The sequence below is a fragment of the Propithecus coquereli genome, unplaced genomic scaffold (assembly GCF_000956105.1).
Source record: "Propithecus coquereli isolate 6110/MARCELLA unplaced genomic scaffold, Pcoq_1.0 Scaffold120, whole genome shotgun sequence".
Taxonomy (NCBI): Eukaryota; Metazoa; Chordata; class Mammalia; order Primates; family Indriidae; genus Propithecus; species Propithecus coquereli.
The window spans coordinates 7,386,748-7,408,810 of record NW_012136081.1 but is presented as its reverse complement, the minus strand read 5'-3'; the positions used below and the strand labels follow the sequence as shown (position 1 = coordinate 7,408,810).

The 22,063-nt window shown below is 62.7% G+C and overlaps 1 protein-coding gene across 1 annotated transcript in view; it reads right to left on the bottom strand.

Annotated features, from left to right (window-relative positions):
- Positions 1–22,063, bottom strand: part of OSBPL5 (oxysterol binding protein-like 5) — a 57,337-nt gene that overhangs the window by 7,148 nt on the left and 28,126 nt on the right. The window contains 13 exon segments of the mRNA XM_012665666.1: positions 3,881–3,979; positions 4,849–4,945; positions 5,379–5,477; positions 6,408–6,489; positions 6,989–7,173; positions 9,636–9,840; positions 10,100–10,274; positions 12,305–12,389; positions 13,110–13,313; positions 14,180–14,281; positions 14,457–14,537; positions 18,937–19,019; positions 21,291–21,447. Of these exon segments, the coding sequence (XP_012521120.1) occupies positions 3,881–3,979; positions 4,849–4,945; positions 5,379–5,477; positions 6,408–6,489; positions 6,989–7,173; positions 9,636–9,840; positions 10,100–10,274; positions 12,305–12,389; positions 13,110–13,313; positions 14,180–14,281; positions 14,457–14,537; positions 18,937–19,019; positions 21,291–21,426 (1,633 nt within the window). The 5' untranslated portion in view covers positions 21,427–21,447.

The following is a 22,063-nucleotide window of genomic DNA, read 5'->3' as shown; positions in this document are numbered from 1 at the left end:
GTGTGACGTGGGACGTGCACAGAAGTCACCACAGTTGTGTCCTTGAAAACTGGGCTTTTTGGCACGGGGGGAAGGTTCCGATGTCAGGTCAGCGGGATGGCCAACCGCCTGCCGTCCTGGGCGCGGGTTGAAGCGCGAGTGTAAACTCAGGATCTATTTTAAACTGGCCACAAAAAAGATTTCTATGTTCAGCTCACTGGAAAGTCTTAGAAACGATGACCAGACCACTCCTGAGAGACAGATGTGGAGGGGGCGGTGGCAATGGTCGCACTGCGCCATGGATGTGTTTAATACCACTGAACTGGCCACTTAAACGTGGTTAAGACGGCAGATTCTGTTATGTGCATTTTACCACAGTAAGAAAGACAGACAAAAAAGAGAAACAGATCTGACCGCCAGCTGTGGTTTCTAAACCTTTTTTCCTACGGGCAGGGACCCGGGCTCCCCGGAGAAATGGCTGCTCTGAGGTCCGGAGCAGAAAGTCCAAGGTGCTCTTGTGGTCACACCAGCCAAGTGGCCACGGTGTGCAGAAGGGCCCAGAAGCCAACTGTGGCCCCCACCCCCCCGGCCAAAGAAGAGACAACGTGAGTATCAGCAAGCATGTGACCGGAAGCCGCTACATACGTTCTTATCGAATATTAATCAAACCACAGCCACGGCGGCCGCAACCACTACTGCCTTTGGCAGGTTGCGGGAAAAGACGCATTTTGAAAAAACTTGGCTTTTATCCCAGAGCCGGCTGAGCCTACTGGGCACCCACACGGTAGACGGGGAGTTTCCTGCTGACAAGTGAGGAGGAGCAACGGGATGTCACCGCCTGGCCATGCTGGGTAAATGCACAAATCCAGGTACGGGAATCAACGTCCACTCACGTGGCGAAGGACGAGCCGCACTGCGCACGCGCCGCGGAGAGACTCGCAGCCCCTCGGCAGCGTCCCTGCGCTGAACGCGCTCAGGCGGCCACGGGGGCGTCTGCCGCGGCTTGTGGCGAGGCCCAGGCAGGGGAGCGCGGCCGTGAAATCCCGCCCCAGGAAAGCACAAGGAAATGACGCGTTTCTCGGACAAATACACAAGGGGAAAACGGCGGGCGAGATGCCGAGGAACTCGAAAGACAGAGTAGCCACGCGCCGAGCGTGAGCCTGCTCCGGAGCCTGCCCAGACCGATGGGCTGTAACACGCGTGTGCGGCGCGCGTCCCGACACACGCACCCGGCAACCGGCGGCTCTCGACACACACTGAGGGGCTGATGATAGGGAAGGGCCTCAGTGCGTGTGTGTGTGTGTGTGTGTGTGTGTGTGTGTGTGGTGACAGCATCGTGTTTGTGGTTAAAAAGGGAAATCGTGGGGAGTCAGATTCGGGGTGGGAGCCAAGATCACCACGGCAGGTCCGACGGCAGGGGGTTATCAGTGCTTGTTAGCACTCGTGCCGCTCAAGTTGGTGTATGACCCCCCGCGGCTAAATTTGACTGGCTTTAAAAAAAATAGAAAAAATTTTAAAAAGGGAAATCCTTATCTTTCAGTGATACACAATGAAATACGTAGACGACATGACGTGATGTCTGGGATTAACGTCCAGTCGATGGGAGGGAGAGTGTGTGGGGTCCACAGTCTCCCCATGCTGTGGGCACGCGCACCGCACTGTCCTGTACGTTTGAGGGTTGCCATAATGAAAGGTTGAAAAAAATATATAACGTTCTTTTAAATGCACGACGAGCAGGTGTGTGTACAAGAAAATAAGGGAAATCCCCTGGAAGAGAAAACAAAGAAGGAGAAGTCAAGGAGGAGGAGGAGGAAGGGGAGAGGGGAGGAGCGTTTGTTGATCTGAAGTCTTGGTGTTTGAGGTTCCGGCGGGGAGCAGTGACAGGTCCCTGGGCCAGAGTAACCAGGACAGTTGTCCAGAGACACGTCCGCAGAGCAGGGGCTCTCACGGGGCTGCACCCTCAGCCAGAGGAAGAGCTGCGGAAGCTACAGGAAGCCCCTCCACGGCAGACGGAGAGTCTGCGAATCTGTAAGGTGAGCCTGGGATTCACACATTCTCTGCGAGGGCCCAGCAAAATCAGAATCCCCAGGTTTTACTAAATCCAGTGGTTCACTGAGTATCTATTAAGCATCTGCTAAGGCACTGCTATGGGCAGTGGGGACACAGTAGCAAACAAACTAGAATATTAGAATATCGGAATTATTGGAGAGAGAAGATAAAGCAATTGTATTTATAACGTTTCAAGGTTTATAAGAAGGGATTGCAAATGTGACCACAGAACAAGGAACAAGAGCAAAAGAACAGGCGGGTTTGAAATGGAACCAAGCAGAACTTCCAGGGAAACAAAGCATCAACATTGAAAACGTGATGGGTGAGTTCAAGCAACTTCAGGTTAATTAGCGTTCAAGGTATATCTAAAGAAATTATCTAGAATGCAAAGAAACAAAGATATGACGGGAACATCGTGAAACAGAGCATGGAAGGAGATGGCTCAGCTCGTGTCTCACTGGAGTTCTAGAAATAGAGAAATTAGGAGTGAGGCAGTATTAAAAAAGCAACGCCTCTGAACTCAATGGTAAGAAAAAAAAGTAATGGCGAAGAGTTGGGGGCTGCAGTGAGCTACGACTGTGCCACCGCACTCCGGCCCGGGGGACAGCACGAGGCCTCGTCTCCAAGAATGGACAGAATAGTGGCTAAACATTTCCAGATTAAAAATTTCCAGGCTTGGCCGGGCGCGGTGGCTCATGCCTATAACCCTAGCACTCCGGGAGGCCGAGGCGGGCGGATCGTTTGAGCTCAGGAGTTCGAGACCAGCTGAGCAAGATCAAGACCCCGTCTCTACTATAAATAGAAAAAAATTAGCCAAACAACTAAAAATAGAAAAAATTAGCCAGGCATGGTGGCGCGTGCCTGTAGTCCCAGCTACTCGGGAGGCTGAGGCAGGAGGCTTGAGCCCAGGAGTTTGAGGTTGCTGGGACCTAGGCTGACGCCACGGCACTCTAGCCCGGGCAACAGAGTGAGACTCTGTCTCGAAAAAAAAAAAATTTCCAGGCTAAAAATGTCCAGATCAGAGCCATGAAACCTCAGATTCAAAGAGTTCAAACAAACAAAAACGCTCCATCAGCAGAAATATAAAAGAGACGCAGAAAGACAGGGAGGAACCTTTAGACACATACGAAGAAGCCAACCTGAAAAGGTGGCAGCCCGCGTGATCTGACTACGTGGCGTTCTGGAAAAGGCGAAACTACGGAGACAGTAAAAGCGTCCGTGGTTGCCAGGGTTGGGGAGGGAGGGATGAACAGGTGGGTTCGTCTGGTTCTGTCTAATCGTAAGAGATTTTGGGGTGTGCAATTCTTCCCTGCGGCACTGCGATGGTGGACACGAGTCATCACGTATTTGTCAAAATCCACGGGATGTGCAACGCCCAGAGGGAACCTACTGGGAACCGCGGCCTGCAGCTGATGACGCCGCACCGGTATGGGCTCACCAAGCACACGGTGCCTGCGTAGGGGTCTGTGGGAGCTCCCCGTGCTTTCTGCTCAATGTCCCTGTAAACCTAAAACTACTGTGCAAAAATGAAGTCTACCAATTAAAAAACAAACAAGAAATCCAAACCTCGACACGCTATAGAGAGAACATCTGAAACGCAGCTACAGAGAAAAGCAGACTTTGTAATAGACAAGCCGACCGCCGGTCGATCGCCAACCAGCAAGGACCCCAGACGGCGACACAAGGTGTGTTCACGTGGGAGAAAACGGCAACCTACCTGGAATTACTCGTTCGCCTTAAAAATCGTTGACAAGTGAGGGTGAGATAAAGATATCTTCAAGCAAATAGAAACCAAAAGGGTTCAGCACGCAGGCGCGCTCCCGAGGCCCGCTCTGCCCGGGCGGCCGCTCACCTTTGCAGTGGGCGTAGGGCATGGTGAGCGTGTACTCCTCCGCGCGGCTCAGCAGGGTCAGCGTGGCTCTGCCGTCCAGCAGGGCTGACAGCGAGTTGCCTGCAGAGACGGGGAGGCGGGACAGTGAGCCACAGGCTCTGAGCTCCTTCCGGCTGAGTGACTCTGGGCCAGTCCCTGACCCCTCTGAGCTGCAGACGCTGGAAAAGCCCTGGCCAGTCAGCACGTGGCATCCGCCCTGAGAAGTCGCGTAACTTTTGATGTGCCAATGGTTTATTTCAGTTATTAAACCAGGGATTCTCAGGGTGAGCCCTCTTGGATTTTAAACACCCCTGTGGAGGGGGTGCCCCACTCTGGGCTGGGAAGATGGGCTGAGCCCATGGGCAGACGCCACCTGCTACCCCTCCGCAGACGTCTGCGCACATGGGGTGCTCTCCACGCACCCTGCAGACAGCGGGGCACACACGGTGCTCAGCACACACCTGCCCACAGATGACAAGGACAAAAACGGTCCTCCTGATGGGGAAAGGATGGAGATGCACGTTCTCTGAGCACCCATGGCTGCCAGGCCCCAGAGCAGCACCGTCCACCCAAAGTTTCTGTGAAGATGAGAGCGTTCGATCCTGCCTGTCCCACTCGGGGGCGCCAGCCACGTGTGGCTACTGAGCCCACGTGACACGGTCCCCACAACAAGGGGCTGCTGCGTCTCCTGTTTTATTTCATTTTAGTCACTTTAAATAGCTACGTGTGGCCTGAGGCGACCGATCAGTGCAGCTCGCGGCCCCACCTGCGCGCGGCAGCCCTGCGAAAGGCGCCACTCTCAGCTGGGGTGCTGGGCTTGGGGCCGGCTCTGCCAACGCCAGGGTCTGGGCACTTTTATCACCCATGTGGTCTCTGACCGGGCAGGGACGTGCACACGGCCACCCCTGTTGAGCCCCCAGAGCCCAGGCCTCCCGGGCTGCGCCTCTCACCGTAGAACCTGGACTTGGCTGTGATGCTGCCGCTGACGCAGAAGCCGTCCTTGTGGTTGCTGACGTGGAAGGCAGACACGGGCGGGTGGTGGGACACCTGTGTGCGGAGAGGTGGCTCTGGAAACAGCCCCGAGGTGAGCACCCCAGGGAGGTGAGCGCCCGGCTGCCCAATGTCCCCTCCACTCCGCCTCGCGCCAGTCCCAGGACCGGGCAGAGGACCTTCCCGGCTCCTGCTCTGGATGCCCAGGGCAGCCGGCCTGAGGCACGATCCGGGCGCAGCCTCGAACCCCTGAATCAGCCTGGAGCGCGGCTTGGGCGTGTGATGCACCGCCCCCCTCCCCAGGGAGACACCGCCTGCTGCCGCAGCTGCCGGGCTGTGTCTGCGCCTTCTGGGAGATACCCCGTTGGCAGCGGCCGGGTCCGGAGCCCTTCTGATGGGCAGGCCCCCAAGAAAGGTGCACGCGGGGTCAGGCTTGCTCCTGCCTGCTGCCCGGCCCACCCCCCGGAGCCCGGGGCCGCGGGGCTCTTGCCTGCTCCGCTATGTAGAACGTGTGGCTGTCGGTCTGGGGGTGGAACCAGCGGCAGCGGAAGGTCTCCCCCAGGATGGGGTTGTAGGGCTTCTTGATTCCCTGCGGGCAACGGACAGGAACGCACTGGAGCAGCCAGTGGGGAGGGGCTCCCGCGCCGGGCGTGGTGGGGACTGGGGGAGAGCGTGGTGGCTGCCTGCGCCCTGGGCTCTGGGACTGTTTGCTGCCAGCATCGGGGAACGGCACCCCACTTCTGCTTTGGGGACACTATGCTTTGCTGGTGGTTTACATTCTGGGGGGCGGCCTGGGGCATCTTGTCCACTTCTCGGCTTAGAGGGGGACATGACACCCCGACAAAGTCACGCTCTCCCCCGACTTTGGGTGTAGCCCACACACGACCTGCAGGAAGCTGCCTACAGAAGGCACCCTGTGGCCAGGAGACCCGGCGCCACCTGCAACCTGCTGTGTGACTTGGGTCGTCCCTTCCTCTCTCCAAGTCTCAGTTTCCCCAACTGCATGATGAAGAGGTGGAACCAGAATTGTGGTTTTCAAACTTGTGTGCCATGGAACCCCAGGGCTCCGTGGTGGGGGAGGGGGAATGAGAGGGGCTGCACACCCCTCTCTCCCCACAACCAGGGCAGCCCTGCTGTCATCTGAGTCCTGGGTTTGGGGCTCTAAAAATGGGTTCCATGATTGAAAAATGATGACAACCACAGGTCCCTAAGGCACCTTGAGGTTCAGGGTAGAAAGCGCTGTTCCCGGCACCGCGGCGTGCGTTGGCGCTAGCAGGCCTGAGGCTGTTCTCTTGTGGGTGGGGAATGTCCAGCTTGGGTCCTTCAGGGAACCAGGGCCACCCTGGGGGTCTGTCCTGAGCTGTCTGGGGGCCCCTCCAGGGGAAGTTAGGGCCCACTGTTGGATGACCAGGATCCTTCAAGGCCGTGGGCAGCCAGGCTGCAGGGGCTCAGGGCAGGGCCAGGGGACTGAACAGACCGACCCCCGGGCCAGAGCCCCGCCCCGCCAAGTGCATCCTACCTTGGGCTTCTTGTAGAAGCCGGACAGGTACCAGCGCAGCACAAGCTTCATGCGGCTGTAGGCGTCCTCCTCCACGGCAGCCCTGGGAGGGGGCGGGACAGCTCTGACCCCAGGCGGTGTCCCTGACCCCGCCCCTACCATCCAACCTCTCTCCACTCAGCTGGAAAAAGGCCACCAGGCCCCATCCTGCCAGGGAGCCCCAAGGCAGGGGGTTCTCCTAAAGGGCCAAGGCTGCTCCTGGGGTGGGGCAGGGAGGGAGCTGCTCGGGGCTGCCAGGCTGCCGCCACCACCAGGAAGCCCCCGATGCTACCTCCACCTGGCCCCCTTTCCTGCCTCTGCAGCCCACCCGTCCGGCCTGAGGGCGAGGGCTCAGGGCGCACAGCAGGTGTTGGGCACTGACCACACAACCCCCGATGGCCGCGGCCTCAGAACTGCCTGTCACGCTCCCTCCGCACCAGCTCCGCCCAGGCTGGCCCTGGGAACAGGGTCCCGGGGAGGCCAGAGCCACAGGGACAGTGGACTGAGCTCAGCCCGGCCAGAGGAAACCTGCAGGGTCTCGGCGCCCCTCCCGCGGCGCTCACCCGGAGAGCAGGTCGGCGTGGTAGTAGTGGTCGGAGAGCTTGTTGAGGAAGGAGCGCGGCTCCAGCACGAAGGTGGGCAGCGCCACACGGGACAGGTCCATGCCAGGCCGCAGCTGCTTCAGCAGGACCCATATCAGACTCTTGTGCTCCTCGGACACTGTCTCCACCTGCGACGCCTCCCCCAGCTGCAGAGGGGCCGCGGTCAGGCCCTGGCCAGGGTGGGCAGGACGGCCGCAGCTGCTCTCTGCCCGGCCCGGCCCCCTCCCGCTGGCCACCCGGGCCCCTCTGAGGCATGGTGGCGCCTCCCGAGACCCGGCCGTGAAGCCCAAGTGTGGACGTGTGTGACTCTGGGCCCGGCGTTCGCGGCTTCAGCCCATCCTGTCCTCACGGCTGCCTCGAGTTGCGCACCTCACGGCTGCGGCCGCCTGCTCTTCTGTTTTTTTTAAAAAACATCATTACTATTTTAAAATTTCTTTTCTCTCTTTTTTTAAGCCACTTTATTGAGGTGTGATCGGTGCACAGAGAGTCGCAGATCGTGAACGTACACAACTGCACGCGTCTGGAGACAGGTGCGGCCCAGGAAACCATCGGCCACTGCCGTCAACGCGCCCGTCACCTCCGAAGGAAGGCCTGCGCGTCCTTCAGGAAGGCGCCCTCATTTGCTAGAAGTGAGGGCCGCTCCGGACCCCTCCTCCTTTCCTGAGACATCTAACTCTCCACAGCTCTTATTGTTCTAGACTCACACCTCCAGGCAGCCCCAGGGCGCACATGGGGACAGTGGTCCTGCCCCCTCCACAGAGAGGACGAGTGACTTGCCCAGGGTCACACAGCTAGGTTGTGGCAGAGGCGGGACTTGAACCCAGGGCGGTCTGCACTCTTAGCCTGACGGCAGCTGCCCCGGGAGGCAGGCGGATGGGGAGCCGGCAGCAGGCCCTGCATCAGGGGCCAGCTCCCACCTGCTGGGCTGCCTCAGGCAAGCTGCTTTGCCCCTCTGTGCACGCAGGGCCATGGACAACGCCCGTGGCACTGGCCCAGCAGGCTTTGCCCCTCGAGGAACCCAGGAGTGCCCACATGGAGCCCTGAGCTGTGGCTCTCCGGCCTCCATTTCCAGGCCAGCTCCGGGCTCACACGGGCAGCTGCCCCGTCAGCAATCCTGCTCTGCCCACGTCCCCCCATCCGCTGACGTCTGCCCCCCAACCCCACAAAGCCGCGCCCTGCTCACCCTGCCCCGCCTCTCGGCAGCCCTGAGGCAGCGCCTCCCGGTGCTCCGCCCTCTGTGCTCCGCCTCCAAAGGTCGAAGGTCGGGGTGCCCAGACCGCTGCCCTGGTGCCCAGACCGCTGCCGGAACCCCAGACTTGGAACCCCAGACTCTCGCCTGCACCACATCTCCCCGATCCTGCCCCTCAGCCCCGCCCTGCCCGGCTCCTAGCGGCATCTGGCTGGGACCTGCCCAACCCACCCCTGAAATGCCCTGAACCCGCCCACTGCCCCTTCTCTGTCGTGCCGGGTGCCAAGGCGCCCTCAGCTTCCTCCTGACAACTGCTCCTCCTTGCGGGTGGCTTAGTGGTCATGCCCACCCCCGGCCTGACCTCCCATTTGCACGCACGCAGCGGCCTGCTCCCCATGAGGACAACTGCCCGGCAGCCAGGCATCCTTGCAGGGCACCAGGCAAGACCACTCCTGCCCCCGGTGGAGCAACAGGCAGATGAGACACCGTCCCAAGCAGCAAGGACCCAAATCCCCTTTTCCTGCTAAAACCAGGGGCTGCCTCTTCTCCACCAAGGACAGCCTGAGCCTCACTCCTTTTGTCCCGCCTTCCGGATGGGAAGGACGAGATCCCAGGTCCAGAGCCCCCGTGGCTGACGCCCAATCCAGAGCAAGGCCCACCACAAAATAACCCAATGGAAGCCCAGATCCTGTCTGTCCTTCCGAACTCCCTTCCAGACACGTCCTGGCCGCAGTCTATGGGTAGGCCCTGGGGCCCTGGGCCTGCCCCTGCCCTGGGCTTATGCACCGGTGTCCCTCTGCCCAGAACGCCTCCCTCTCCTCAGTCGGAGGCTGCAGAAAGGTCCCCAACCCCCCATGGGACAGCCCCTCCAGCCTGTCATAGGCCTCAGCCCAGCCACTTCCCTCATGGCTCCCGACCTCCTCTTTGGGTGTGGGTCCGTGGTCTGTTTCCTGCTGACCCCTGAGACACGAGGGGCCGGGTCTGTCTCGTTCACAGCCGTCTCTTGTGGGCCCAGAGCAGCCCGGCGTGTGCAGGTGCCCACTCGGCACAGGACCTGCGTCCTGTGCATCCCTGGCCTCTGTGCTCCTCCCAGAAGCCGACCATCCACCAGATGGGGTCCAGCCTCCTGAGCCTGCCGTTCTCCCGCCACGGTGCACTCCGGCCTGGGGGAGCTGCCGCGTGCATCCCACGCCCCATGCCGGCCAGCCGACCAGGCGCGCAATGAGAGCGGCCTCTCTTGGAAGAGGGGAGCATGTCCACCCAAGTGTCCCAGCCATGCCGCCACGGGACAGGGCAGTGAGACCCACCCCCTAGACCCTCATGCCCCACCCCTGGGGGGCCTTGGCATTTCTCCCTCTGCCTCTGGCATGAGGGGTCGAGGCAAGGGGCTGCCTGGGGCTGCGGGCTGGGCGCTCTCACCTCCCCGAGCTCCTCGTGGACCTGCTCCACGTAGGTGGTCCCTCTGCGCGTCGTGGCCCCAGAGGTCTCCGACTGGTCACTCCCGCTCTCGGTCTTCCGGCTGTGCTCCTGGGTCTCGGGATCCGACTCTTCAGGGTTCTCTCGCTCCGACTTGTCTGAGAACGCGTCGTTCTCCAAGCGGTTCTGCAGGGATGGCCCGTTCAGTCTGGAAGGCGGATGGCTCCTGTGGGTCTGAGGGCCCAGCGGCCTACGGCGCGCCGGGAGCTCCACGCACATCCCGCATTCCGTCCCCTCAATGACCCGCCTTTGCCACTGTCGGTCCCTTTTACAGACGAAGAAACTGAGGCCGCCGGAGCCACAGCAGTGAGCGAGTCACTGCCGCCAGCTCTGCAGCCTGAGCGGAGGCTGGGGCTGCCCTCTGCCCTCCCCACCCCGGGAGTCAGCGCCAACCCTGCCCCGCTCACGGGAACAGGTCCTGGTCCGCGTGGATGCTGGCCAAGGCGGGCAGCCCGTAGAGCGACGAGGGCGACGCGTCTGGTGAGGACCCCGGCTCCCCGTCGAGGCCCTGCTTGCAGCTGCCCAGTCGCAGCAGGCTGGAGCAGCGCAGTGCCAGCTCCAGGGCGTCCAGCCAGCAGCGGCCTGGCGGGGGGCACAGGGTAAGCCGCGCCCTGCCCCGGGCCCCGTCCCGCCTCTGTACAGGCCCCCAAGGAGCCACCAGGAAGCCCCCTGCTCACTCTGTCCCTGCGGGGATCCCACCCGCTACCCCACCAGGGAGACCCCCTCCCTTCCCCGCACCCCATCCCGCGGGGGTGTGGGGGGCAGACAACGGCGACTCCGTGTGGACCAAGGACTTTTGCCGCAGGCCCGGACCAGGGCAGAGGCGCCTGGAGGAGGCAGCCCTCGGGACGCACATCCTCATCCACCTCGGCCGCCCATGCCACTCATGAGGGCCAGGACGCTCAGTGACCCCTCAAGGTCAGAAGGCCCAGAAGATTCCGAGCCGGCCTCCCACCCAGGTCCCCGCATGTGCAGCTGGGGAGGGGCCCTCCGTACTGGGCCCGGCTGGCTGGCCGGAGAGCAGGTGGGAGGCTGGGAGAGGAGACGCAGCTCCGGCCGTGTGGACAGCGGGGGGGGGGGGGCAGGCAACAGAGCTAGATGTCTGTGACCCCTGCCCTCCGCCTCACCCCTGCTGCCTTCCTGGTTAGACCAGCACTACCTGAGCGTCCTAACAGGTGCGACTGCTAACAGCGGCTCCTCTGCACACGGGAGTGCCTTAGGGTGGCCTATGAACGATGGATCGCGCTGCTAACAAGGGTTATTCGAAGGGAGGCTTCCGGGGTCAGACAGGTGGGAGCGCAGGGTTAGGAAACACCGAAGAAGGTTCCTTGCTTCTCCAGCCTTTACACTGTGAGGCTCTTGGAGACAGTGAGTTTTTCCCTTTGAAAGCCATCGAGTACTGCTCTTGGGGGCGCACCCCTGGCATTGGCGAGGGGGGGAGGGGCAGGGGCATGCTGGGGATGGGGACTGCTGTGACAACGGCTCCTGGGCCTCTGAAGCAGCTGCTGTATTGGGGGACATGAGGGATCCTGCTGGGCTCACTGTAGGCTCAGCTGGGCTGCGCCCCAGTCTGGGCTGCACATCATGGAGGCGGGGGCTCACGGGAGGCAGCCGAGGGGGGCGGTCACAGCTGCCGAGTTGGGCCTTGGGCCCTGAACACGTGTGTCTGTGGTTGCCATGGAGAACTAGACATCCTAATTATTATGCATCCTTTGAAGCCTCCGCCTCCTCCTCCAGGAAGCCCACCCTGATACCCACAGGGGCTGTGGACACCCTCCCTGATCGTGGCCCTTGCCCGATCCGCCTTGTCTGACAGCTCACTGCTCGTCTCCCACCAGACTGCAGAGGCCATGGGCTGCCCTGTCCATCGCAGCCCCGTGGGACCCGCCACAGAGTTGGGGAATGACCGTTCCAGCAAAGGACTCAGAATGTCCCGGGGAAGGGAGGTGTGGATGTGGCACTGGACCACCAGGGGGCGACGCGACACCACCGGGACGGGACACGGGCCGGCCGGGGCTCCAAGCCGGGCCGCTCTGGGAGGCACCAGCCCCCGGGGCTCGGAGCAGGTGGAGCAGCTCCTGGAGGGTGCTGTGGGGCAGGGCCCAGCCCCGTCAGCGCTCAGAAGGCCACACGCTCAAGAAGGCATCACACCAGTTAGGGAATCGCTGTGGTTGCCGCGGCGAGAGCTGCTATTCAGTGCGCGCCAACAGCGTGCGACGCATTTGGGAGTCAGCACAATTGGGACTCACACCCAGGCTCCCAGGCCTCTGCTTCCTATCCGTCAGATGTGGACAGCGACAGCGGAACCTGGTGGCTCGATGGGGCCTGGCTCGTGGCTGGAGCTCAGTCATCCTTACCTGGTTGCTTTTATAAGCTCTCTGGACTCTCATAACACTGAGCAGCAAGTGTTATGAGTCATGTTTTGCCCCTGGGGAAACTGAGGCTCAGAGAGGGGTTGCAGCGAGTGGCAGGCCTGCGTGGCTCCTAGCCGGGCTTGCCCTGTGACTTCAGGCTGTCTCCTCGGGTGGCAGTGGCAGGGCCTGAACTGGGGCCATGTGCCCCTGAGCTGCAACCCCGAGGGGCCCCTTCCGGAGGGGCGGGTGGGGACTCACCGTCCGACTCGGAGGCGGCCCTGAAGATCAGGTAGCTGCTGGGCAGCGGCTGCGTGATGGAGCCCACACTCTCGCCTTTGGGGCCCTGGAGGGGCAGAGGCTCGGCGTCACCCGGGGCACCACACAGGGACAGCTGCACACACAGGCCACGCAGAACCGTGCAGACCCACACTCAGACCCAGACGCAGGGTCCCAGGCGAGGTGGCACCTGGCCAGGCCGACACATGGGCAGCAAGAGAGGCGAGCGGGCAGGGAGCTCTCTGTTCCCCTTCTTGGCCGGCGGCCCCCGCCATCGGTGTCCAGCTCTGAGCCTCCCGAATTCGGGTGGCCAGAACCAGCAAAGGCAAACGCAGGATGCCCAGGTACACGCGGATCCCAGAGAAAGTGAGTCGCTCTCTGGCATAAGAATGTTCCGCGCACTGTCTGGGACGTACTCGTGCTAAGAAACTTTGATGTTGCTCTGGAATCCAAATGTAACTGGGTGTCCTGGACTTTCCCTGGCCATCCTACCCCAACTGGCCCCGGACAGGGCGGCCCCCGGGTTACGACGGGTGAGGTCTGGGCTCGGGGCAGCCAGACATGTGGCCGTTCCTCAGTCACCACTGGGAGTGGCACCGTCCACCCTGCTGGACAGCGGCTGGGTGAGGGGCCTGCGGCGTGACCCGCTCCCACCCCGGGGCCTGCTGTGTGCTCCACGCGGACCCAGGGAGGTTCGGAGACGTGCCCCAGGCTCCACCGCTGGCAGTGAGGGCCCCTTGGAGAGGACGCCGCGCCCCCCTGCACCCCTGCCCCCGGCCGGCAGCACCTTCACGGCCCACACAGACTGGTCCAGCGGGTGGAACAGCTTGAAGCAGAAGCCGTCCTTCTTGGAGGGCCGCTCGATGAGCTCGCAGCAGTGCAGCAGCACGGTGCCCACCCACTGGCCCCCCGGGGGCGTCTTGTAGATGAGCAGCGCTCCCGGCTTCAGCACACACCACAGCTTGGTCCAGCTCTTCAGGGTCCCGCGGATCTGTAGGAGCGGCACGGCCGTCAAGGCCGGCCCACCCAGGGGCCCCTCTCCGCCCGCGCCGGCCCCCACGCCCCGGCTGGTGTCCCGAGCCCGCTATGTGCAGGGCAGGGGCTGGCGCTGCCGAGCGCGCCAGGGACTCTGCGCGGAACTCGGGGCCCGCACTGGGCCGCCGGGTTCTCTTTTGGTTGTTAAAAGGAGCCCCTAACTTAGGGTGAATCCAAAGAAATACATGGTAGCCAGGTGCAGATTTACTGGTGAGGTTCATGAGGGTCAATCAAGTTCAAGGCCAAGGCCAACCAGGACCCGGGAAGGGCCAGCGATGAGTAGCGACTGTTGCCATCGTCAGCTTTGTAAAATTTGAACTAGCTGTCATTTCTTTTCTCATTCTAAATACTGATACATATTCACTTGTGCACGTCATTGCCTGGTCATAATTTGGTGTGTGGGTGGAAGGGGCCCGCTCGGGCCAGGCTCTGCAGGTGCCCAGGCCCTGGCACCCGTCTGCCCAGCAGCGATGGCGTTGGGCACTCTCACGCCCGCTGCACAGAGGGGAAACCGAGGCTCAAGGCAGGACAAAGGCCTCCTGGACCCACCCGGGTGGTTCCTGGCAGCTGCATCATTGGTGCTGCCCTCCTCACGCCTCTACCGGTGGCACAGCCCCTGCCCTGCCTGGAAATGGGGTCTTTGCGGGGGAGGCAGAGAGACCAGGTGGGGTGAGTCCACACCTGGAAGGACAGGCCAGGTGGGAGGAAACGAGTCTCTGTTGTTTTAAGCTTCCCGGTTTGTGGTCATTTGTTAAGGCAGCCCCAGAAATGAGAACCGAATTCCCAGTGACAAGCACGGGACACTGTCCCCAGGGCGGCTACCTTCAGGCTGTCGGCCATGATGACCACGCTGGGGTCCGTGAGGGCGCGCAGCAGCTGCCTGGTGGCCCGCTTCTTCTCCTGCCGGTAGTTCTCCTTCTGCGCCTGGGCCGGGCGCCAAGTGGGGGTCAGGAGGGGGCCCAAGCTGCCCCCAGAGCCTCCCGCTGTCCAGCCCGGGGTCTGTCTCCCTCCCTTTAGCAGGCAGGGGGTGGCATCCTGGCTCAGCCACCCATTCCTCAGACAATGACATGGCTGCGTCCCTCCCTGGGCCCGGGCCCACCTTGAGAGCCTCCTTCTTGGTGACCCTGGCTGTTGGGGACACACACTCCTTGTCAGACCCATTGCACAGCCTGTACTCCGCCTGCAAAGAGAGATGTGGGTGTGGGGGACGGGGCATCGGGGTGCAGCCTGGGGCTGCAGAGGGCAGGGGGTGGGCTCCATGCCACAGCTCTGCGGGGCAGAGGTCAGAGAAGAGTGCCCCACCCCCACCCTGTCCGCACCCTCTGTCCCGTCCACCAGCACTTCCGGCACTGCCGTGTGGGATGGAGAAATAAGGGGGCCGAGGGGAGACCCTTCCCCAGCACCTGCCCTGGGCACACAGCAGTGAGGAGATGGGGACCCGCCCCTGGGCACATGCAGGGGCGAGGCGGGTGGCCGGGGCAGGAAGGAAAAGCAGGGCTATTGGGCGTCGGGGCTGAGTTCCAACAGGTCTGGAGGACACCCCGGGTGTGGTCAGAGTGCCAGAGGGTGGAGCTTGCAGAGGGGGAGTTTGGTGGCAGCTATGGGATGGTGACAAGCCCTCAGGCTGGGTTTCTGGGGACAACGCTGCTTCCACCCAAAGGAACAGCCTCCCGGCCCCCTTGTGTCTCCCCCATGGGCCCAGGCTGTCCACTTTTGGGCCATCGCCATGTGTCCCGCTCTGGGCAGGGCCGAGGTGCAGGTGCAGGCTGTGCTGGGGGGACGGCCACCCTGGCCCCGGGGGCTGCACGTGGAGGTCGACACCCAGGCCCTCTCCTGAGCCCGAGCCCGGCACACGCTGACCGCACGGCGAGAGCAGCAGTCCCGGGCCTGGAGCTGGCAGGGGCCGCAGAACCAGGTCTACAGGCTACAGGCCGGGGGGCTGCAAGCTACGGTCTGAACCCTGCCTGCCAGCTGCTTCTGCGCGGCCCGCAAGCTAAGAACAGGTGCCCCATTTTTAAGTGGTTGGAAAAAAACGAAAAGAATAATATTTTGTGAGACGTGAGTATCGTATGAAATTCACGTTTCAGTGGCCATGAATAAGGTTTTCTTGGCACACGGCCACACCATTCACACAGCCTCGTGTCGTTGGTGGTGCTTTTGCGCTTGAACAGTAGCGCGGAGTACCTGGGACAGAGCCACGACAGAGCCTGATACGTCGTCTGGCCCTTTCCGGGGCAGGTGTGCCCCCCACGCTCTTGCTACAGCCCCACGGGGTCTCCAGGGCCAGGAACCAGAGCCAGCGCCGCGTCCGCTCGGGTGCGCCAGGCCGTGTGCAGGCACGTGGCCCGACTCACTCACCTAATTGTCCGACAACCCTCGAGGTGGGGCCGTCATGACCCCGTGCCGTGGACTAGGGAAGCAGGCCGCGGGCAGGTGAAACCACTCCCACGGCTGCAGAGCGAGCAAGGGGCAGGGAGGGGACCCCAGCTGCTCTGTGGCCTGGCGGTCCCGACGGCACTGTGTGCTGGGCTTTGGCGGCAGGCGCGGGGGTCGGAAAGCAAAGACGATGTAACTCGTGGAGGGAGAGACAGCCCTCCCCCAGCGCACAGAGGCGTAAGCGTGAGGGCGCAGGGAGTGCTGCATGCATGGGTTCGTGACTGTGTGCCCGGGGCAAGCATGTTAAATACCGGCTTGAGGCATTGTTATTATCCACATTCTGCAGAGGAGGAAACTATGGCACAGAGAAGTTCAGAAACCTGCCCAGAGTCACACAGCTCACAGGAGCGGAGCTGGGATTGAACCCAGGCAGTCTCACTCCAGAACAGCACTGTCTTAGCCAGGTGGGAGCACGCAGGATCGCGGGAAGAGAGGGGCGCGAGACACGGTGCCTGGGGACTCTGCCCCAGAAGCAGTCTTTGGGCTGAGGACGAGTGAGGGGAAGGACCGCATCCAAGCGACGACATGTGTGCCGGACCTTGGCCAGGAGACAGGCCTCCAGGGACCCAGGCCAACAGACAAGATGCCCCGAGTTCCCTGCCTCGGAGGCCCCTGAGTTGGGACCCTTGTGCTCGGTGCCCTCAGCTACCTGAGCACATGCTGTTCCCCCAGCTTAGAATGCTCTTCCCTGTGCCCGGGCAGCCTCTGCTCCTTCCTTAGGCCCCCAGAGCCGCTTTCCCAGGAGGAGGACGGCTAGACCACCCTGCGGCAGCAGGCCCTGGTGACACACACACTGCTTTGGCCCACCCAGGACTTCTGCAGCCGTTTCTGTGGTCAACTTTTTATTGTCCACAGCTCCCACCAGGGGACGGTTACATCCCAGCACCTGCTGGGGCCGGCAGACGGGGGCTTGGCAAGTACCTCGAATGAATGAATGAATGAATGAATGAATGAATGAATGAAGGCACGAACCTGCTGCCATTCCCCCGCTGCCCAGCTTTCCCCGCTAATGTGGCTGAATGGAGCTATGCTCCCTTTAGCCAGCAGGGGAGGAGAGAAGGCAAGATGCGGGGTGAAGACACCTGCGTCCCCCGCCCCAGATGGGCAGGGCCACTTGGCGTCGGTCACTGCGGCCCCTGCCGGCACCGTGGAGTGCCTGCCCGCTCCTCCTTCCTGAAGGCCACGCTGGGCGCCCTGTCCAGGCAGGCCAGGCCCTCTGGTCCCTCCTGCGTGCTGCTGCACGTCAAAGTCTGACGCAACAACGATGCCCCCAAGAAATCAGAAAAGCTGCTCAGAACGCTGACTTTTAAGTCTGACTAGAACTTTGCAACCTGTGAAAATGACTCAGAAAATACAATTCAGAACAACCTACAGAATGGGAGACAGGAGTTGCAAATTGTATATCTGATCCAGACCTGGTATGCAGAATATAGGAAGAACTCTCGCAACTCAGCAACAGAAAGACAAACGACCCAATCCAAAAACGGGCAACGAGCTCGAAGAGACAAACTGTTGGTCAGGACGTGACGACGCCCGGTGTCATCAGTCACTAGGCAAGTGCTAACCAGAACGAGGAGATGCGCTTCACACCCACCAGGACGGCTCTGATGACAAGTTAAAAACCCCAAGCAGACGTCAACGCGCATCGGTGCGGCCGTGGGAACGGCAGCCCGTGCGCGCCGGGGGTGGTCACGCGAAATGGCGCAGCCGCTGCGGAAAGGAGCGCGGCGGCTCCTCAAGAAGTGAAACGTAGAATTTGTTAGAATTCCACTCCCCCATGGAATTCCCACGTGACCGGGCAGCTGCATCCCCAGGTAGGTACCCGGAAGAAGTGAAAACTGACACGCAGGTTCGTGTGCACGTGTGTTCAGAGCGGCATTCCCCACCACGGCTGAACACACGGAACAAGCCACGGTCCGCCGGCTGACGAGGGATGAAGAAGACGTGGCCCGGGCGCTCAGTGGCCGCTACGCAGACTTTCAAGAGTTAGGGAATCCTGGCGCTCGCTCCAACACGGACGCACCGTGAAGACGTTACGCTCAACGAAATCGTCCGACACGGAAGGACAAAGACTGTGATTCCGCTTCCGTGGGGCCCCCAGAGTCGTCGGACTCAGAGTCAGAAGTGGAGGGGGCCGGGCGGGGGAGGGCACTTACTGTTTAAAGGGGACCGGGCTTCAGTTTGGGAAGATGAGAAAGTTCTGGAGATGGAATGGCGACAGCTGCGCTACACTGTGAATGCGCTTAATGCCGCTGAGCGTGCGCCTAATGGTGGTTCAGATGCCAGACGTTACATTCCGTGTGTTCCACCACGATAAAAGAACTTTAAATCCAAACCAGGGAACAAATCAGTGATCGCAGAGTGGGGGTGAGGGGGACGTCGCAGCAGCCTGGCAGCCGGGGGGACAGGCAGCTCCAGGGATTCGGCGAAGGTCTGGCCTGACCTGCTCGAGGCTGGCACAGGGACAGACCGTGCAGCCACCACCTGCTTGTTTGACGGGTGAGGAAACCGGGCCCAGGAAGCAAGGCTGTCACTCAAGGTCACCCGGCGTACTAGGTGGCCAGGGCAGCGGAGGGCCTTGTCTTCAGGACCTGGGGCCACCCCCCTCGGACAGTGTCTGGGGGCTGGGGCTCCCTGGGCTGGAGCACTGCAAGGGAGGAGGGTGGCGCTGGGGCCTGCCACCCGAGGGCCTGCCACCCGAGGGCTTGCCAGGAGGGCCTGCCTGGGGAGGGCGTGCGGACTCTGGCAGAACCCTGGAGGGTGACCCAGCAGAGGACACAGCACAGGCAAAGGCAGGGGCGGCATGTGCCTCAGTGGGCTCAGTGGGCCTCCCTATGGCAGAAGGGCTCCGGGGCCTCCTCTGTTGTTATTTTCTGCCCCCGACACCACCCACCAGCTACGTCCTTACCCAGGTTCCCTGTGTTACGCCAAGAAAATGGCTTTAATAACAAAACAATTAAAAAGCTACGTTTGTGACTCCGTTCCTGGTTCCGCGGCCCTCCCTGGAGCAGCACACCTAGCACAGGCGGGAAAGGCAGGCTTGGTCGGCGCCCATGCTGTCTCTGTCCCCAGCCATTTCCTGCTGTCCCCAGGCCAGGTCCCCTGCCCACGGCCCACCAGTCCTCCCATGGCCGGGCTCTTACCGGTGGCACCTTCGTGGCAGAGCCTGGAGTCGGGGGCCCTTCATCCCTGGGCAGCGACAGGCCGTTGGGCTCCATGTCCTTCCCTGCAAGAGAGCGGCTGGGGTGAGGCCCCGCGTATAGACGGGGCTGGGCTGCCTGTGTGTGGCGGGGAGGGCTGGGTGCAGCCTGGGAGGGGCAGGAAGCAGCAGGGGTGGCAGCGGCTGCAGGACACTGCCTGAGAGGTCTAATTAATGCCAGCAAGCGTCACCACTGGGAGGGACTCAGGAGCTCTGGCCAGGCCTCCAAAACCCACAGGGAGGAAGCCGGGGCGGGGGCTGGAGGGAAGCCAGCGTCCTGGGCCTGGTGTGGCGTGCAGTTTGGGGTCTGCAAGACCAGGTCCCCTGTTTTCGAAGAACGTGATGTCCGGGCTCAGAGGCACACGGCGGGGTCAGAGTGCCCGGACCACGTGGCCCTCTGGCCCGAGACCATCGCCCAGAGTGCTGGGACTCTCGGAGGGCGGAGGTCAGTCCTGGCCCTGCGTCCCACCCGGGCAGGCTGGCTGAGGAGGGAGGAGGGGGACGAGGTGTGGATTCGCTCCTGGGGAAATGGCCGCCCCTTCTCTGCCCCCCTGGGTCTGCAAGCTGCGTTTATGGGCCGGAGGGAGGAGGGGGATGGCTGCAGGGGAGGCCTGAGGCCTGGCGGGACCTGCAGGGGTGTGCGTGCGTGCGTGCGTGTGTGTGTGTGTGTGTGTGTGTGTGTGTGTGTGTGTTTGCGCACGTGTGCTGGTGTGTCGCCCAGGTCCTCGGCGCTGAGAGGCGGGGGAGGCAGTAAGGCCGGGCGTGAGACCCCCGGGGGCTGGGAGCGGGGAGGACGGACGCCCACAGTCCAGCTGGAGAGCCCGGGCTCTGCAGACCCACCTCCCCGAGAGCCCTGGGCAGGGGCTGAGGACCGGAAAAGCCGGCCGGTGACCTGAGGAAGTGGTTCTGCCCGAAGGTCCTGGAACAGCGCAAGGTTGCTGGACATTCGCCGCCCCCGGCTGAGCCCCGGGGGCCTCTGCTTCCCATCTGCCCAGCGCCCCGGGCCCGGGGTGGCCAGAGGGGCTTTCCCCACCCTCAAGGTCCTCTCCTGGGGTGCTCCCGAGAGCTGTGTGAGGGCCTCCCGTGCGGTGCTGCCTCCTGGGCTGGGAGGACTCAGGGCCGCTCCAAGCACCGGAGCACAGCGCCGGTTCTCCTCGCAGCCCGTCCACGTCCACCACCTCCCTGCCCCGGCGCTTACCGCGCCGCCACTCCCCAGAGCAGGCCCTCACCCAGCTGGGCTCTGAGCGCCCGGGCCAGTGGCTCTGGGGACTGACCACCAGCTGGGACCAGCCCCGCCGCCCCCTACAGGCACCGCGCAGGCTGGGCGGTGATCCTGGCAGCAGAGGACAGAGGCTGCAGAATCTTCTTCCCCACGTGTTGCGTTTTCCTGCATCCTTGGCCTCCGTGTGACTTTCGACAAGGCCCTCTTGGCTCTAGCCCTCGGCTTCCCCGTCTGCCGGGTGGGACTTTGGCTGGGATGGCCCCAAGCCCCCCAGGTCTGGGCAATGGTCAGCCCGGCGCTCTCCCACTCTCCCCGAAAGGCCAGGGCAGCCCAGGGAGGGCTCGCGCTCACCCCAAAGCAGGCGGTGGGAGGAGGGGTGGGCACAGCCAGGGAGAGGCCCCAGGCACTGGCACCTGCCGCCACCTCCCACCCCTCGGGGCACCTGGAAGGGCTGGGCTTGCGGGGAGGCGGCACCCACACATGGCAGAGGACGATCAGCTCCGACTTGGCTGGGGTGTGGATGGTGAGGTGACAGCCCCAGCCCCCACGTTCTGTGCTCAGCACTTTATCCACAAGCTGCAGGAGAGCAGGCTTGGTCCCAGTTGCTCCCTCCCAGAGCCCGGGACCCTGCAAAGCTGGGAGTAGTACTAATATTGTCTCCATTTTATAGATGAGTAAACTGAGGCTCGTGTGAAATAGCTGACCTGGGACAGAAGGGCTGGGACTCAGGCCATCTGTCCCCGGAGGCTGTGTTTGGGACAACTGCACCACACTCCCTCTCTGAGGACAACCAGTGGCCCCCTGAGGCTGGGCTGTGGGAGCCCCTCTGGACTGCCAGGGCTGAAGGTTGCGCCCGGCCCCACAGTCATGCCAAGCAGCCATGCTACCCGGCCCTCGAGGAGCTGTGACCCCTTTGCTCGTCAGACCTGCGCAATCCCAGTGTCGGGGGTGAGAGCCAGCAAGGTGTCATCCCCCGGACCCCAAGGGGCAGAGAGGGGACAGGTCGCCTGAGGTCGCATCGCCAGGCGCAAAGCTGGGGAGGCCCAGGTGCCCCGCCCCGCACGGCGGGCACTCACCAGGGCTGAGCGGGTCCAGCTCATTCTCCCCGCCGAGGAGCAGGTTCCGGGCGAGTTTCCGGGGGTCCACTTTCTGCGGGGTGGAGGAAGGCGGACACAGAGAGAAGCGGCGCCGCAGAAAGGCCTCCTCCTTCATGGTGTGGGCACTCGGGGGCTTCTGGAAGGAGGAAGGAGGGGACACAGGGTTACACCCCAGGCGAGGCCAGGACAGCCGGGATGCCGGGGCAGGAAGGGGCCGCAGGCAAGTCAGAGCCACGTGGCAGGGGTGGCCCCATCTGCCACCCAGGTCTCCTCTCAGGGGACGCCTGAGATGGCTGAGGCCGGCCCGAGGGCCTGGGGCCAGCGGGGGCAGCTGGCCGGGGTACGTGGCTTTGGTGTCACTGGACTCTCCCAGGCCCAGCAGGAGGGCTGTACCCTGGTCACACTGGCCGGGCAGCCCCGCCAGAAGAGAGACTCACCACAGGGCACACAGCAGGTTCTTTCTCAAGAATCCCCTGCCCGCAGGTTCTGCAGGCCCCGGGCCACAGCAGGGCAGACCCAAGCTGGCCCACCTGATGTCCCACCCGGGTGTGGGCGCCCCATGGCAGGGAGGGGCTGAGAGCATCAGGCAGAGAACACAGGAGGCCAGGTGGCCTTAGCGTGCTGGGGGGCGGTTGGCACCAGGCTGGGCAGCTGTCCCAGCTAAAGATCCCGCAAGGCCCTGCCCCCCGCAGCTCCTCCGGTCAAGTTCGCCTCCTGCTCAGGGCTGGGTTCAGCTGCTCGCACCCAGGGGC